The following is a 19,425-nucleotide window of genomic DNA, read 5'->3' as shown; positions in this document are numbered from 1 at the left end:
CTTGTATACCCCATTGAGGTCAATGGTCATCGACTTTTATACTGCCTACAGTGAGTGCAGCTGTACTACACGCTGCACGCTGTAGTCCATAACAGGACCAACGCAATATAAAATGGTCAAATTTTGAGTTCAAAGCGCACGGCCAATTTTCAAAGCGCATTCTAGCGACTATCATATCTGTTCAACACGTATTTCCAAGTTTATGAGACCAAATCTGGTTTCTTGAAAAAAATCATGACGGGAGATATTCATCATTTTCTAACCCGGTATCAGAAGATTTTCGTCTGATATCAAAATCGTGCATAGCAATTCACGTGTATCGATCCCGTGTATTCATGTTAGTGTCCCTTCTGCACCAAATAATTATTAGCCAGGCGGTGTCGGTGTGCGGTACATCAAGATGAGGCTGGCGGCTTGTCCCTCCGACGGTAATTATTGGTGACAAAGCGGGCAGCTTGACGCTGGATGTTTTCAACTTTGGATATACTCTTCTTGGTGTACAGATTCCAGACAACAGAGCAGTACTCCAAGTGTGGACGGACTAGAGAGATGTAAGCCTGTTCACGTATCTTGCGGGCGCTTCCTCTCAAGTTGCGTCGGACGAGCCCTAACATTCTATTGGCTTTGGCAGTGATGGTGTTTATGTGGTTTTGCCAGGATAAGTTGTTGGATAAGGATAGTCCAAGGTAAGGGTAGTCAGGCACCATGGTCAGCAAACTTTCTCCCATATGGTAGTATGTATTAATTAAGTTACGCCGGAGAGTGAACCTGATGGTATGGCACTTGTCGGTGTTGAACTTCATATTCCACGTGGTGGACCAACGATGGAGAGAGTCCAAGTCTCGATGCGAGGCTGCAGAGTCGTTGCTTTTATTTATGGTCCGGTACATCAAGCAGTCATCTGCGAAAAGCCTAGTCTTCGATGTTGTTCCAGATGGCAAATCATTGATGAAGCTAAGAAATAGTAGCGGACCCAACACTGTGCCTTGGGGGACACCTGATGTTACTGGTACCCAGCTGGATGCCTCTCCATCAACCACTACACGTTGGGACCGTTTGGTGAGAAAATTGTAGATCCACAGCAGGAGGGAGTCCCTGACTCCATAATGGCGCAGTTTACTGATCAGCCGCTGGTGAGGCACACGGTCAAACGCCTCAAAACTCCATGTGCTGAGTAGAACGGTGACAATTGCATAATACAAGATATTTGATTTGTTTTATTATTTATTTCAAAAAGATCAATGAAATATTATGACAACATTTACCACTTCGGCATCAATTTGTGGAGCTAACAGTTAAGATATTTCAAAAGGAAAACTATCAATAAATATCTTATGTAGCGGACAAGTCGTTAATTTGCAAGTAATCATCATATTCATAGATCATTTAATATTCTATTTGCGATGGGTTGAACCGCCTGATGAACATTATACTCGTAAAAAATAAATGTTGATGTTAATAAAAATGTGAACCCGTTTGACATCATAATGTATTGACAAATCGACAAAAATAATCAATATATATATTTAATCGATAATTTCTTTATTTGATAAAACAATAGAATGTGTTAGGTAACTCGGAGTCAGTTTACGCTATTCATGCGTGGCTTTTATTAACGTTTTAAAATAACTTGTGTCGTGTAGCAAATACAGTATTACTGTTATTCATAAATATCGTAACATCAACCAATCAATAGTCCATTGAATAACAATGCATTATGTGTGCGAAAGTTTTAATTAACAATAAGTTTTAATTAACAATAATTAATGTGATGATATCGGGTTCGTTGTTCTCAGATAAGCATGTAATGCTATTTTAGACAGTGCAGTCAGGACGTAACAATACTAGAGAACTTACGATTTCCAAACGTACGACGTACATATAATCATACGCCCGTGTATTCAAAATAACTCACTCTGATGTGACGGGATTTGGAATAGATGCACGTACGTTTGAAAATCGCAAACATAACAAACACCAGCCATACTAGTCTAGTTCCCCACCCAGATAATGTATTTTTCTAACCTATTTATTTCGTAATCCTTAAAGTCCCTAGTACACAGATGTGGTTGTTCCCAAAATAAAATATTGTCCCATGGGGGGGGGAAAGGTCATCAAACTTCATCAAATTGTGTCGAAAATATTACTAATGTATTCCTCTGGTCATAAGGATTCAGAAAATGCATAGTTTTACCTATATAGGATGTACAGTTCTTGAGTTATTACCCAAAATGTCAAAGGTCAAGCATTGACCTCTAAAGGGTCAAAATTTTAAACTTGCTCCGATCTTGATAAAATAGTGCCAAAATCTTCGTTTTGATAAATGATTTTAAATAATACTAGTTAGCAACATGTGAGCATGTTCCATTACTTATATACACATCAAAACATGTCAAATCCAATGGGTTTATATGGTCATTGACCTATTTTGATGCAAAATCTAGGTTATGAAGCATCCTACTTATTGCTAACTAGAATTGTTTAAGATCATTTATCAAAACGAAGATTTTGACACCATTTTCATCAATATTCGGAGCAAGTTTAAAATTTTGACTCTTTAGAGGTCAACGCTTGACCTTTGACCGTTTCGGTAATAACTCAAGAACGGTACATCATAGATAGGTAAAGCTATACATTTTCTGAATCAGTGTGACCAGAGGAATACATTAGTAATGTTTTCGACACAATTGCAGACAGACATAGGTGATGAGTGCACCTTGCTTAAAGTGCAGGGCGATATATTCAAAAATTGTATTCATCTATTGGTATGGTAGTTAATCCGATTATTACGTCATTTCTACGGCGAATATGCCGGCGCGGGACTCGAACCCGCAACTTTCCGTCTACTAGTCGGACACCCTATCCATAGCTCCGGTTAGAAGTACATTGGTTAATGTTATTGTCATTATACATTAGACTTGGTTGTGTTATTTCAATCGCGTCATGATCCAAATGATATGAAGAAATATTTATAAACAAGAAGAATTATAATTATGTAAGAATATATATATATTATTTTAAGCTGTGTATTGATTTCACATAATCGAAGAGTCAATATATCGTTTTTGATAAGCAATGTCTTAAAGTGCTATATTTATTTATGTGTACAGGCAATTAAGCAATAACCTTAGGGGCGAAAGTAGGTCAACATTTGCAACATTCTGAGGGCAGATCGATTCACTATTGTTACTTGCGTATCATCTTCTGTTAGTCTGCCCATTAAGAGCAATAAATATGACTAATTCCAATATTCATTGCTCTGTAATGAATGTACATCGAGTGAAAAGAGTGAAAAAATGAGTGAGAGAGTGAAGTTGAGAACAACCCCTTTTATTGCCTAAAGAAAAATGTACTTTCTTTCATTTTAGAGTGTTTTCCATTCAAAAACGGGTTGTCCTTCGCTTAACTCCTTGAAAGAGTGGAAATTCACTCTTGATTTTTAACAACAATAAATCAAGCAAGTTTTCTGATGGTGCGCCCCTAGTCGGTGATTAGTTGTTTGGTTATCAAAACTTCCTTCACCCAATGGAATTTGGGGAGCTGCGCAGAAAATTGGTGGATGTTACAATCTAAGTGCGGATAGGTCTGCGACAGGTTCGGCTGCAACTGGCCTAGTTGATGGGATCTGATTGTGATGATTCACCATGGCAGCGAAATTACAGCGCTTTGAATTCTTCAAGATCTGGAAAAAGGCGCTATATAAATCCAAAATTTATTTATTAATTATTATTATTTCGGTGATATTAATATCTAAACTTTATTAAATTTAAACTTGGGCAATGTACTTCGTCATGATCAGTTAGAAAAGTAGGACAGGTGAAGAATGCAATTAGAGTAAAATAATGTATTTTGTCCGTCATTGTATTACATACTAACCTATATTATTGAACTTCCAATTATTGAATGAAAAAATATTAAAAGATGATGTATATATATATTAGTTTGATCAACTTTATAATATAGTTTTATTGATCAAAGGATACCGCAATACAAAGAATATACGAATGTCATTCATATACTGAGTGTAATACTGATTCGTCGCTATTTTTAATAACGAACGGTAAGAATATAGTTGTCAATAGCACACTATTCTAAATCGGTAACAAGTAATAACCCAGAAAAAATATTGACGCAGTAAGAATGTTTTTTTCAAGCGATATACACACCAACGGATTCTTTCATATAAACACGCCGCTCTTTAAAAGTCGATTAAAATAGGTGATATCATTTCCCAGTTATAAAATACAATATTTTTAATAATAAATCAAATATCAGCATTAGGTTTAAATGGAATAGATCGATATTTGCAATTTGGTAAGGCAATTAAGTTTGTACAGCACATTTGCTTCAAATGGTAAACACATTATTTTCACAGTCAGGTATCCCCCCCCTTTTTTTTAATTTTAATTTTGACCCGAACAGATTAGGCAAAACAAAGAAAATCGCTATTTAATACCAGTGTCGCCTGGGGGTGGGTGTGTCGGAAATCTGTTTGAATGCAGAGACGAGAAAATAATAGTCCGCAAAATAAAATGATGCCATTACGATATGGTATCTAAATGGTATCTGCAAGGTATATACATGTATCAGGAAAATTTCGTTGGGAGAATGATTCATGTGTGTGTCGGAAGACGAAATTACCAGTGTTACAAATGTCTTCATGGTGTGGGGGACTCAGAAGAAAGAAAGGGCACGTACCACATAAAGAACCAGATGACCTTGGCTCTCACCAAAGCATTATTTTGTGCATAGTATAAGAAAGTTTGACTTACGTCTCACGACTTAATATTCAGAGCTGTGGTAGCCTGCGGCTTGCATCCACAAGCCTTCAGAGCCACTGGTTTATTCCGTGGTCGTCACGTGACCGCTGGTGTTTCTCGGGTCACATGACTTGATGATGTTGTCATAGCTGAGAGGGAGGATGTGCCTGCCCTGGTCCCTGTTCAGGTTGCAGTCTCGTCTCTTGATGTGAATGGCTTCGCGCACTCCCCTACGGTACCAGTCACTTTCGCGGTCCAACACGCGGACATTGTCCCAATCAATGCGATGCTTAGCCCTCATAGCGTGCTCTCCAACCGGAGAGCTAGGTCTTTCATGTTCCTTGAGTCTATTTCCTAGCGGGCGTGCACTCTCACCAACATAGGTAGAATCACAGTCAGCACACTGGAGGCCGTATACCGCACCTGATTTATCCAATTTGTGTGTGGGATCTTTTGGTGACACCCCCGGGGTGACACCAGTAAAGAACGGAGTGAGTTATGTGGCTTAATATGAGTTGTTATGTGATGAGATTTGAACAGACGTTGCAGGCTTTCAGTTACTCCCTCCGCGTAAGGGAGAGTCACGCTGCCTTTGTTGGGGTAATCAGTGTTCTTGTTACTTTTGTGTGTTGTCGTTATATCCTTTATGGAGTAACAATGTGACTTTATTACTGCAATTGAAACCCTTGCAAGATGTCGGTTTATTACGGCTTAATATCTTTGACTGGTTTTGTTTTCGTCCAAGCACCACTTTCGTGCAATCATCTTCAGTAACCAGTTTTTTTTATACCTTGCAGAAACGCAACTCAAGACATCTGGACATTTTGTGGACTGAAGTTTCTTCGTCTCTAGCTATACGTTAAAAGTTTCAAACGGATTTCTATACTATTCCGCCATTGTAAGCTTCATGTTGCAGATATTCATACTTTTCAGACAAGGTTACGTTTACCATCTCAGTGGAAGAGAGCAAATTATTGTGTGCCTATATTGCAAAACAAACTCCCCATTCCATTGACAAGCTTAGGCCACATTCCTCTTACAGCAGATTTTGCCAAGATTGCTAAAGGTCGCGTAACCAAATGGGTCCTTGAACAATGAACATGTTGAATCTATTCAGCCTCACATTGATCACAGACAATATGATATGGTATCAATCAGAAGGAACCACACACTGCCTTAGTTGATGTTTACCTTCATCAGATCATATGTGACCGTCCACGGCGAATGAGCCGTAAATTCCTCCCCGGTCAATTTTGTTTTATTTCGTGTTTAAAAATAAACATCATAAACTTAAAATGGTATATCATTTGACTTCAAACGATATCCAGAAGCGGGGTTATGGTTTGTTAAACTTTGCTCCTTCAACAAAATTATAGTTATTGGTAGAGTTTAAACCTATACACACAACTAAAATTGTTCACTTACAGCTTTTAAGTTTTTACATGTGTCTCTTTTTCCACATTGCTGGCAATATATATCAAACAGTCATAATTGGCGGTCATTTCAAATCATCCCCAAGTCAACGAGGTTTAAGAAAGTTCTCTCATTGTTAATTGTTGGTTATGCATACCTGTACAAAATACAATGCCTGGTAATCCACCACTTGAACAGGATTTAGCAAAAGCAAACAAAGACCAGAGCTATTAAAAGTTCTAAGGTAGAAGCTTATTATCCACTTCAACAATAGGATTATTGATTAGTTTTTGACTATCAAAATAAGACGGATGTCGGGCCAGCTTAAGTTATCGATGAATACGACCTTCGTACACATTTTACACCGTAACACAGAATACAATTTAGGGAATTTACGGCTCGTTTGTGCTGCCGGGTCACATATGGCGGGTTTTTTTGGGGGGTAGGGGTAGTAGGTGAAAAGACCAAAGCCTTCGATATGATAGACCACCAAATTTCTATCAACAATTTGTTGTAGATTTCACACAAAGAGCATTACTACATGTAATGTGAAAATGACTAACAACATACAATTTGCAGAATTCTTCTTTTTTTCAGCGATCATGGCAATGTTGCAATACATTTGATCAGTGTGTGTTGATTAAAATATCACGGATACCAATCGATACTTGTACTTATTTTTTAATACTGTTCTGCATGGTTGAAAATTCCGAGCGTTCAGCTTTACGAAAGAATTTACTTATGTCATTGTATGTTTCCCTGCAAATTCCAGGTCAAAGTCTTATGTACACATAGTTATAGCTTTTGTCGAGGATTTTGATTATTTTTTCGTTTAAATTCGATATTAAAAATAGCAGTCACGTTTCTGTAATACTCAAAGCATGAGTGGAAACACGAAGAAGGGGGTATTTCATTGACTTTTAGAAATCATGTTTCGTTTCATTAATTAAAAGAGAATTTCCTGATCTAACAGCACATTTGTAAATTTATGTTGTTGATTATTTATCACAACAGTTGTTTAATAGTAATCTGAATCCTTATCAGCTAATGTGTATGGTAAGATATTCATGTCGGGTCAGAATAATGGGGGGAGTTTTGTTATTTGAATTTTGGTGAAATTTCATTGAGATATAACGAACCTTTTGGGTTTAATTAAGTCAAGACGTCATTAACTAAAAGGCCTCACGCTATTAAAATATAATCGATACTATATAATATTGGAAAGTAATTGCAGTCTCCTCAACGCATTTCAAACAGTCAGTTCCAGGCATGTAATCAGCCGGGACAGATCACAAACTGTCTTTCTTTCTCTTATCGCCGCCTGGACGGCTGTGAGATATATACTTAACATTAAATGGATTGGAATTTATATTCGATACATAAAATATTGTAAAAGGTTACGGTCTTAACAACGGTTTTCATTCATCATTAATGCACCAGACGTGTCTTCTGAATCTTCTTAAAGGATGTCTAACTGACAATGATTTGGCAATAACAGTTTATACATCTTGTAATAGCGTGTGCTGCAAAAAAGGTTTTTCAAAGCGAAGTTGTTGCAAAGGCACTTTGATGTCCAAACTGTTATATTGCTGACCAATATTAAACTACTTGTAGTGCAAATCAAGATAGCAATTTGTACACCATCGGCATTCATGATGAAAATCTACATACAGGTGAGCTCATAAGTACTATTTCAAACAGATTTCAACCTTCAACTCATATTCTTCAGAGGCTCATTGTATTTCTTCACAAACTTCCCACATATTTTCCTTTTCATATTTATTAAATTATTTTCCAATCTTGCATTAGGTCCGCCATAATCACTATTCTAAATAGTACAGGACTCACTCTTCATCATCAATGAAAGATTCAATAATTTTTGAATTGTGTCGTCGTGTTGGATAATCTTTTATCATGGTCAAAATGAATGATACTTAGTCATGAGGGCTTTGAGACATAGCATTATTTTTTGAGAATAACAAGTGTGTTTCTGAGTTCTGAATTGAAATTGGGAGTACTGAGTTTTCGACTATAACACGATTCATACAACATTTCATAAATTGCTATTTATTCGTTTGAAAATCACCCCGCAAGTACAGTTTAGGATAATTAAGCCATTCAAACAAATTTCGAAATCTCTACATTTATATAATGTACTGGTTTTGTCGCGATTGTTGAACATAAAGCCATACCATGACAAATAGCTGCAGAAGTAACAAAGCGTACATGAACGTAATTTGACCACTTTCGGGACAAACATCGTCAAATATTTATTATTTCATGTTGTCAAAAACATTTCCCCACCAAAGAATATATAATCTGATACTGTTCATATGTTACATTTTCCTCATGACGTCATATTATATAATTGTAGAGCGATTGTAATTGTCAATTGAGAAACGGACAGTCTTCATTGACCTCATGCAAATATGAATAATTTACTTGTATTGATACCGTTGTTTACTGTGTCATTGAACGTTCTCGGAATTTTTACTGATATTATTTGTAAATTATCTATTTTTAATGTGTTCACTATTTTTCACACTATTTACCACTTTTCCATTTGCATTTTCCGCAGTTTGTTCTTGGATGTATCTACATCTTACAGCGACATCTGGCTTCAGGTATGAAATAATCATTAAATATGAGTGTATTGAAAAGTGAATCTTGGACAAACAATAAATTACATTGAGAGAGCGAAAACCAGTACTCAACGTGTTGAACCCCGGTCATTCGATTAATATCAGTAGAAAATAGAGAGAAAAAATAGGGGTCCCCGGTTTTGGGGTCCCCATTATACCCTATAGGTCAATCTGGAAAACGGGGACCCCAAAGTTGAAAAAAATTTGTCAGTAGCTTTATGTGGTGATTTTAAGGGGTCCGGTTTTTGGAGTCCCCGTTTTGGAAGTCTCCGTTTTTGGGGTCCCCGTTTTCACAATCATTATCATGATTATAGGATTGCCCAGTTTCGATTGGATGGTATACTTGTTTGTTTGTTTATTTAATTGTTTGTTGTTATTATTTTGTATTTGGTCTTTGATTGTTTATTTGTTTTTGTTGTTGTTCTTTGTTTTGTTCCACGTGATTGGTTTCTGTAAACAGTTGTTACAATTCTCTTATTTTATTATTACCTCTAGTATAGATTTTTCTCGATTTATTCAATCAAGTATTTTGCACATCTCTTATACTTAGCCCCGGGGGTACTCAAGTTTGGTTTAGGTAAGGGTGTGCCGCTGAGAATTTGAACGGGGCCCAACCAATATACCAATTTTTCAAGACATTTGTACCCATCGATGTACCAACATTCACTGAATAATTGTCGACCAATTTAACACAAATTGTCTTAAAGTTTACAAATTTTCCCAAAAATTTTGGGAAAATTTCACAAATTTTGGCTACAGTGAGGCACAATAAGTGCTATTTTCCGAATAAGAACATTTTTGAAAATTGATCTAGAAAAAGGGGTCATTGATATACCCCCCCCTTCAGCACTTCATATTTTACTTTATTCAGTCGTAAATTTAAATATTCAACTTTACTTTCAGGTCTAGATTGTTACACATGTAATAGTGCCACTGACAATGCGCAATGCCAAACAACAACTACAACTTGTGCTGCTAACGAGGTAATTAATTAATTTGCTATTGTGTATCATAATATACATTCGTGGCATCAACGTGAAATGAAGGTATGCAAACAAACAAAACTTTGTGGTTAGCATCTATTTTAAACTGTTGCGATTTGGTAGTTCACAGCATCTTGCGAATGGTAGTGAGCTTTGGCGAAAATTGATCATTAGCAAGCGTGTAGAAGAATTCAAATATCACAGATATACTTTTATAGGTCCTATGGTTCTTGAGTTATGTTTTAAAGAGGGCTGAAACAACAGCACTTTTGTAAAACGTACATAAAGCATTAGCAACAATAAATCAAAGAAGTTTTCAAAATATATGATTTGTAGAATGAACTTTTGCAAAACATCAAAGTGTTATTTTTCAATAATAATATTGATTTAGATAATGAATAACAGAAACACGCCCGGGAAACATGTTTCTTAGTACTCATATTATACAAGGTGTCCCATAAAAAGGTTACATGTAGAAAATGAATCGTATTTTGTAATGGTACAACAAAACAATGTAAATTTTTCAGATATTATTTATTCATCCTTCTTGTGATTGTCGGCGAAGTTTCAATTCCGCATCTTAAAATCAACTTATGAGCGCAAGATGACAGGGGTGTCAAGAGTGGCTAACCATCACAATATCGAAAGTTAAACACAAGCACACCTTTGTTTTCATAATTTTTATTCTTTCTTACTTTTTATTATATATTTCATGGTTAAACTTATTGCACAAAAGAAACATATTGTACACTAAAAATAAATCAGTTTTAGACCTTCTTGGTGGTAACAAATAAGGGAAGATATGGTCATCGGAGAAGAACAAGTTTTTGGTGAAGGCATTTCTACCGTCTGTATCTCCTGTCATCAACATAATGAAATTAATAACATTTTGCATTTTGGTTTTTAAAGGGGGTTTCGTTGAGTTGAAATCGCTGCTGTAAGAATATTGCACATTTTTGACTGAACTCTTGAAATAAAACTGTTTAAAAGGGTTTTTTCTGTACATTGCAATACAATCCCGACATTGTTCTTATTAACTTTAAACCTCCTGTACCTACTAGGTTGTCAGAGGCATTATTTGTTCATTTGAGGGAGTCAAACTTTCACACATGATATAAAGACCACACCCAATCCCACGTATGCCTATATCATGAGACATTCCCTGGTCAAACTCCGAAGGTCACTGTGGCAAAAACATGATTCTCGCTGCAAAAATGCCTATTTTTCCACATATTGCGCAGCATAGTGACATGACTACGACATATGCATCAACAAATAATATACTAGTATATATGGTGCACATAGAGTTGAGGTCAGAGGTCATTTTGGAGTCGCTTCCGGTATGGGACTCATACCTTAAAATGCTCCCTTTTTGACAATTGTTTTTGACAAATGTTTTTACACAACGACGTTAGTAATAGTTACACATATACATCGGCTCGCATGATAGCCAGTGTTTGCAGGGTGCACACAACATTATGGTCAAAGGTCATTTAGTGATCAATTTCGATATGGGATCTAATACCTTCACGATTAAATGCCTCTATAGCCAGTGTTTATGTCTGCACAATATAGGATAGAATTGGGGTAAAATGGCATTACTAAAGCTCATTTTCGGTATTGGTCAAATTAGTACGCTACTAGATGATGACAATGACGTACATATAGTCAGTTTTAATCACATATGCATCAGTTATAGCTAGTGCCTATATGGTGTACACATGATAGGTGTCAAAGGTCAATGTCGTTTTCCGGTATTCAAAATGCTTCTCTCTGAGCACAAATTAGCTCTAGTTATTAATTTTGTTTCAGTTAACATGTCAAAATGAAATCAGAGATGAGAACGGACTTCACTTTATCACCAAGATGTGCAAGGATCCCACAATATGCAATAATGCGAACCCTTCGTTATGTCATCCTGCTACTAGCCCTTCTACGTGTGTTTATTGCTGTAATACCAATGAATGTAATGCTGCAGAGATCCCTGGGAGCGGCGCAGCAGCAACAACCCAAGGTAACCTAAGTTATTTCTTACACATAGACCAGAAACAAAGTAAACTTTGATACTAGGTAACTCGAACCCACGGTCTTCGCTTTACTAAAAGCGATGCTCTAACGGTCTAACCACTGGCTATTATAGACTGCTGCCCTCAGTCGTCAACCGTCTGGATTGACGACTGAGAAAACTACGTGGAAAAAAAGTGACGGATTTTGCAACAGGATTCCTGTGGCATAGAGCATGCGCAGTTGTGTCCAAATTGACCTTTTGACCGAGTTTGTTGTTTTTAGAAGTTCGAGAGCGCGATCTTATCACAGCGGCGCGGTACAGCGACGCGGTACGCGGACGCCGCTAGTCAGTCGCGCTACGGCGCACAACTGAAGTCGCATTGATGAATAGTTTTCAGAAGTCCGTCATGATATTGGCTGTAAGATAATCAGTCGTCACTACGAAGCATACACAGTACATGCGAAGTGTAGACGGCTGATTGGAATTAGTCTATGGCTATTATAGGCTATAGCAACTCATATAATTTACGCACATTCTGGTTATTACTAAGGTACACCAGGGATGTCTCATTTCCCTGGGTACACCAACATCTCATAAGAGTAAATCAAAATTATCTTGTTTTATAACTTCTAAGTAAATCAAACACACTCCTTGAACTCTTTTTAAATTGAAATTGTGCAACATATTGCTGTAATAAACTTCTGGTCGAGTCAATGGTTTCGATTCATATATGGAAGGAAGGAAGGAAGGATTCTGACCATTAGTCATTTGAGATTTGAGACTCGAGTCCTAAAATAACGAGTCGAGTTGAATCGTCACAACTGATTGTACATAGATGCAGACGTTTCTTGTCAAAACGATAGCCTGTAAAATTACTAAAAAATAGTAACAAGTTATGAAAATAAATCAATAGATAGAAAAACCAGATTGCTTGACACAAACCTCAATGTTGTATTATCTTTGCAGCTCCTCCAACGACCGTGGTAACACAGTCAGGCTGTGGCACATCATCAGGTGTGTATGGCTCACATGTTGGTAACGTATGTCATTAATATATTTTTGTTAACATTACTGTGCCATTTTCTGTTCTTCGATCAGATTTCCCGGTATTGAATGGTTTAGCTTCAACGGATCGGTTTGCAAGATATATTTTGTGGGACATGAGAGCACATCAGACACAATAAATTGCATTCCGAATACAAAGAATGTCCTTCTGTGATATCAATTTTTTTTTTAATATTTGCGATACAATAGGGCCTACACCTTTTATGGCAAATTACTAAAAATTGATATTTTTAACATTTAACAGTCAACTTTATAAATCTAATGATGTGTACTTAAAGTGTATGTATCTGGGAGGATTGAAGATGTCTATTTTCCCCCAAAAGACATAAAAATATTAGGTCTTGTGCCGGGGAAATATCTTCAATAGGAAATTTTTTGAATGACGGACGGCTTTTCCGCCCAGCTATATACACTTTAAAAACATATCATTAGATTTATAAAGTTTACTTCGAGGACTGTTAAATATCAAAAATATCAATTTTTAGTAATTTGCCATAAAATTGTATTATATCGCGAAGTTCAATCGAAATTATTTGATATCAGGAGGACAGTCCTCGTATCCACAAATAATACTGTGTAAACGTTGCTATCCGATTCCTTAAAACATGTAGTCACACAGCAGGATAACAGAATAACAGATAGTTTCGTATTATAAAAAGAAGTCCGGATACGAGAAGTCATAAAGTATTTCCATTGTTCGGGGTTTTACGATTCTTCCCAACAACGCTTTGGCAAAGTTGACGCTGCATTTTCACAAAGGCAACCACGTTAACCATGGCATTCCATGGCATACCACCATGACATTGCAGAATGTTTAAAGCTGATTACATATTGACATCAATATTTTTCAGTAGTCGTTTTTTGCCATTTCTAACTCATTTACTGTCATTTCCCGTATAAAATCTCCCCCAACCATCAAATACACAGTAAAATCACAAAAACCTGTGTAACTGCCGTGTAAATCGACTCAACCACCAAATACACAGTAAAATCACAAAAACCTGTCTTTTCCCGTGTAAATCGACTCAACCACCAAATACACAGTAAAATCACAGAAATGCTGTGTACACAGGATTACACAGAAAAACATCCTTGCATTTTTAATTCACCCCAATCCAAATTACACAAAAATTCCCCTGCATTTCAACTTATCCAAAAAAAAAAAAAATGCAGGGAAAAAATTCCCTGCATTTTTTTACCTCTTCATTTTATTCATTTAAGAAAAAATATTTAAAAAATAAATATAATAAAAAAATGGAATCATTCAAAAATCATTACAACGTTAAAAAGAAATAACTCTCGAATCAAAAGTAGAAAATAACCGTCTGTTCGTATTTTACAACAACCAGTGGGTTCAACTCAGTCAAAAAATCCAAACAAATTTTACAAACCCGTAACATTGCAGAATCGTTACAATGTCGGTCTATGTAAAGAGTTGGGAATTCCGACAAATAAGGGTAAAAAATATAGTTTGACTTATTACCAGAAAAATAGAGAGAAGTATTGTATGGCTTCAAAAAAATATTATGAAAAAATGAAATCCTCGCGATAATTTTGATATTGATTTTTTTTGAAAATAAAAAAAAGGGTTTAAGAAAATAAAATATTGTATATAATAAAAGAAGATGAGAAGAATACTAAAATTTTCATCGAACGCTGAATGGGAGCGTTTTAAAAAATCAAGAGTGAATATACGGTAAAGGGTCTACGAGCCATTGCGAAAAATGCTGGCCTGCAAGGAGATTGGAGACACACCCGCAAAACCGATCTGATAAAATTTCTTCAAGAAAACTATGTCTTAGATCCGCTGGATGCTCCGATACAAAATATCGATGTACCCATTCTTGAACCAACGCCGTATACCACCCCCGCTCCACCGCTGGATGCTCCGATACAAAATATCGATGTACCCATTCTTGAACCAACGCCGTATACCACCACCCCGTTCCACCCCAGATAGAAATAAAGCCAACGCAAGATTGGTCATTCTTGGATACCCCCAAACCACCTCCCAGACGAACCAGATTTCAACGAAAGATTGCAAAGCTTTACAAACAGAAGGAAAAACCATTCGAAATTCAAGAAACCGAATCTGCTCTCAATCATTTTACGACTCGGTACAAAATCGATGGACGAGCTGGCTATGTACCAAACACATTTTTAGCAGCAACTAAACAACCTGTTGTGAACCTTTTAACCAACAATCGTCAAACAAAGGTTGTGCTAGTTCTTCGCTGCATGATGGAAAAGACGAATCTCCAAACGGGAGAACTTATCACCAAAGAAGCCGTATTTACCTCCACTACGGATGTTAATCTGGAGGCAACTGATCTTGATGAATTATACAATAGGTGGTCTGAAAGAATTTTGGAAAACATTGCGACATTTCAAAACAGCGGAAGCGGATGGGCATTCAAATCGATCGTAGACTTGAGCAGTCACACAGTTAAATACAAACCGATGAGTGGTTCGTCATACATTCCGACTCCAAAATATCTAGCCAAAAAGAAAGCGATCATCAATCCCAGAAATCATGACAACCAATGCTTCAAGTGGGCCGTCACCAGAGATAGACATCCAGTTTACAAAAATGCGGAGCGAATAGACAAAAAACTAAAAGCAAAATCCAAAGAGCTCAATTGGGAAGGCATCACCTTTCCAACCCCCCTTAAAGATATTGACAAATTTGAGATGAATAATCCATCATTTTCCGTCAATGTCTTGGGATACGCCGAAAAAATTCATCCAAGAGGTTGTACAAAATGAAGTCTACCCGCTGAGAGTAGGTGCTAGCAATCGAAAACACGAAGTTAATCTTCTTTCATTTCGGGCAAAAATAAGGATGGCCATGACACCCAACATTACTGCGTCATCAAGAGTATGAGCAGACTAATGGCGTCACAAGAGAGTAAAAATGGTCATGCTAGATATTATTGTATGCGATGTCTCACGTCCTACATCTCCAAACAAAAATTGGTGAAACATAAAGAGCTATGTCAAAATAATGAAACCGTGAAAATTGAAATGCCGGATCCAGAGAAGGATTCATCTCAGTATTTTAAACATCATTTCAAGTCTCAGAACGTCCCCTTTGTCGTGTACGCCGACTTTGAATCCTTTACGACGCCGATACAAACCTGCCAACCGGAAGTTTCTCAGAAGACGACGAAATACCAAAAGCACGAACCATCGGGCTTTTGCTACTACATCAAGTGTTTCGATGACTCGGTGTACACTCAAGAACCAGTGAAGTTCACCAAGGAATCCGAGGACCAAGATGTGGCTCAGATTTTTGTGGAAACTCTAGAGCAAAACATCAAAGAGATCCATCAACAATTCAAGTTCCAAAAGGAGATGATCTTTGGGGAGCAAGAGCGAGAGATCTTCAAAAAATCCACCCACTGCCACATCTGTAAGGATCCACTGACTCCCGATGATAAAGATAATTACAACGTCAGAGACCACTGTCACTATAAGGGAACCTTTAGAGGAGCTGCCCACAATCAGTGCAATCTTGCTTACAGGAAACCAAATTTCTTTCCCGTGATTTTTCATAATCTAGCCGGATATGACGCTCATCTGTTCATCAAGAATCTTGGCAAGACCGAGGGAGAGATCGACTGTATTCCTTCCAACGAAGAGAAGTACATCTCATTCACCAAGAAGATATTGGTTGACACCTTTACCAATAAGGAAGGAAAAGAAGTCGATGTCAAGCGTGATCTCAGATTTATCGACAGCTTCAAATTTATGGCTGCTGGACTTGGCAAACTCGTCGAAAATTTGGATGAGTTTTCTGAATTACCGAAATTTTATCAGGATGAACAACTTCAGCTGCTCTTGAGAAAAGGGGTGTATCCGTACGATCACGTCAACTCTTTGGAAAAACTCCAGGAGACTAGTCTTCCACCCAAAGACACCTTCTACTCCAAACTCAACGAAGAACACATTTCCGATGAGGATTATGAACACGCTCAAAAGGTGTGGGATACCATGAGGGAGTATCACGATCTGTATCTCAAGTCGGACGTTCTCCTTTTAGCCGACGTGTTCGAAAATTTCAGAAAAACCAGTCTGGAAAACTACGAACTGGATCCTTGCTGGTACTACACGGCTCCCGGATTAACCTACGATGGCATGCTAAAAACGACGTCCAAACGTCTCGAACTCCTCACGGAATACGACAAGACTCTGTTTTTCGAAAAGAACAAGAGGGGTGGGGTTTCCACGATATCTACCAGATATGCCAAAGCCAACAACAAGTACATGGGTGCCGATTACGATCCGAGCGAGCCTACCAAGTACATCGTATACGTCGACGCGAACAACCTTTACGGATGGGCCATGAGTCAACCGCTTCCGGTCGGTGACTTCGAGTGGATGTCGTCAAAAGAGCTAGACAATTGGCGCGAAATCCCGTGCACTCTTGAAGTGGATTTGGAATATCCCAAAGAGCTGCACGACCTTCACAACGACTTTCCCCTAGCTCCAGAAAGACTGATCGTGAACAAAGTGGAAAAACTAATTCCGAATCTGAACGACAAGGAAAAGTACGTTATCCACCACGTGGCTCTGAAGCAGTGCTTGGAGCTTGGACTCAAACTGACCAAGGTTCACAGAGGGATAAAATACCGAGAGGAAGCCTTCATGAAATCGTACATCGACAAGAATACCAGTCTTAGAACAAAAGCTACGACGGATTTTGAGAAGGATTACTTCAAGTTGATGAACAACGCTGCCTTTGGAAAAACGCTGGAAAACGTCAGAAATCGCGTCAATGTCCATCTCGTGAATTCGGAACACAAAGCTATCAAACTAGCGAAACACAATCTTTGATGAAAATCTTATAGCGGTTCACATGAAGAAAATCAAACTGTACTTTAACAAGCCGATATATCTCGGAGCGAGCATCCTGGATATTGCAAAGACGAAGATGTACGACTTTCACTACAATTACATCAAGAAAAGTACGGAAACAAAGCGAAGCTCTGTCTCCACGACACGGACTCGCTACTTTATGAAATCGAGACCGAAGATTTTTACGAGGATATCGCACTAGACGTGGACCGCTACTTTGACACTTCCAACTACCCAGCTGATCATCCGTCGGGAATTCCGACTGGAAAGAACAAAAAAGTTCCCGGCATGTTCAAGGACGAAGCCGGAGGAAAGCAGATAGTGGAATTTGTTGGACTGAGAGCAAAGTTGTACTCTTTTAGAATGCACGAGGGAAACGAGGAAAAGAGGGCAAAGGAGAAGAAAGCGGTCGTCGAAAGAAAGATTACCTTCGACGACTACAAACGCTGTCTCTTCGATGAGAAACCTCAGACGAGAACGATGAATGTGATTAGGAGTTACAAGCACGAGGTGTACACTGAAACCGTTAACAAAGTCGCGCTTGATTCCAAAGATGATAAGAGAAGTATACTTGAGGACAAAATTCACACACATGCGATTGGACACTACGCCGTAAAACTTGAATAAGAAAATTTACTTCAAAACTCTGTCGGTGGCAACTGTGTGCCCTCGGGTACTATCATAAGCTCCTGTCTAACAAACGCTCTTTTGGTGCACCTTCACTCAAATAGTACAAAATTGGATCACCCGGAGTCCTCACGATACTATCAACCGTGTAAGTTTCCAGAGACCAAATGGGATCGGTTGCGCGTCTTCTCTCACCTCCCTCCAACTCTCCGGGAGCGTACAAATACCTTAATCTCACGTTACCTGGAATTTTAATCTCATTTTTCAACTTCTGTGGAGCTGAAGATATCGTTTCAATCTTTTTCTTCTTGATAGCATCAACCGGTTTCATTCCTATCAGCCGAGTCTCTTCGCTGTTCAAGGCTCTGATCACATCCGGAAGTCTACCCACCCACTCGGTAGACCTCACATTTTTCTGACCACGAGCTTCCATCAGTATTTCCTGCGAGTACTGATGGCCAAACAGTCTTTCAGCCAAAGTTCTGTTGAATCTTTCAACAATTGCCTGAGCTCTATGTTGACCAGGCAACCCTCTTCTGATATCGACCTTGTGCTTTTTCATCACTTCGTTCACTTTGCCCATGAATTCTCTTCCAGGATCGACCTGCAGAAGCTTCGGCCACTTTAAAACTCGAGAGTAAATTTTTTCAAATGCCTTAGCCACCTCCCCAGATTCCTTCGAGCTCAGAGGCTCAGCTTCCTTGTATCTGCTCGCGACATCCACCACAGTCAACGCGTACTTGTAAAGCTTTTTTCCTTTACTCGGTCTGTCGTGAGGAAGAAACAACAAATCGGCTTGATGAACTTCATTAGGTACACTTACGTTAAATTTTGCTCTGGGAATGTACTTTGGAGGTGGTAGGTAAATTTGCCACTGAGTCTGCTTTTTTAAAAAATTTCTAGCTTTTTCTTTCGTCACTCCAACCTCTTTCGCCAGCTTGTCTATCGCAGAAACACCCTTCCAATACCCTCTCGGACTGTAGTAAACCTTAGACATTTTAGTTTCAGCCATCTTTTATTTTTAGCCTCGATTTAAAAATAAAAACAGTTTAAGAAAATCCCGGCTAATA

At 38.0% G+C, this 19,425-nt stretch overlaps 1 protein-coding gene across 1 annotated transcript in view; it reads left to right on the top strand.

Annotated features, from left to right (window-relative positions):
• The first annotated feature begins 7,437 nt into the window (after window positions 1-7,437).
• LOC140155197 (uncharacterized) overlaps window positions 7,438-19,425 on the top strand; it is a 29,133-nt gene continuing 17,145 nt past the window's right edge. The window contains exons 1-5 of the mRNA XM_072177940.1: window positions 7,438-7,846; window positions 8,752-8,797; window positions 9,719-9,798; window positions 11,611-11,812; window positions 12,773-12,820. Coding sequence (XP_072034041.1) covers window positions 7,826-7,846; window positions 8,752-8,797; window positions 9,719-9,798; window positions 11,611-11,812; window positions 12,773-12,820 — 397 coding nt within the window. The 5' untranslated portion in view covers window positions 7,438-7,825. The remainder of the gene's footprint in view (window positions 7,847-8,751; window positions 8,798-9,718; window positions 9,799-11,610; window positions 11,813-12,772; window positions 12,821-19,425) is intronic.

The sequence above is a fragment of the Amphiura filiformis genome, chromosome 6 (assembly GCF_039555335.1).
Source record: "Amphiura filiformis chromosome 6, Afil_fr2py, whole genome shotgun sequence".
Taxonomy (NCBI): Eukaryota; Metazoa; Echinodermata; class Ophiuroidea; order Amphilepidida; family Amphiuridae; genus Amphiura; species Amphiura filiformis.
This window is presented reverse-complemented; position numbering and strand designations above follow the sequence as displayed.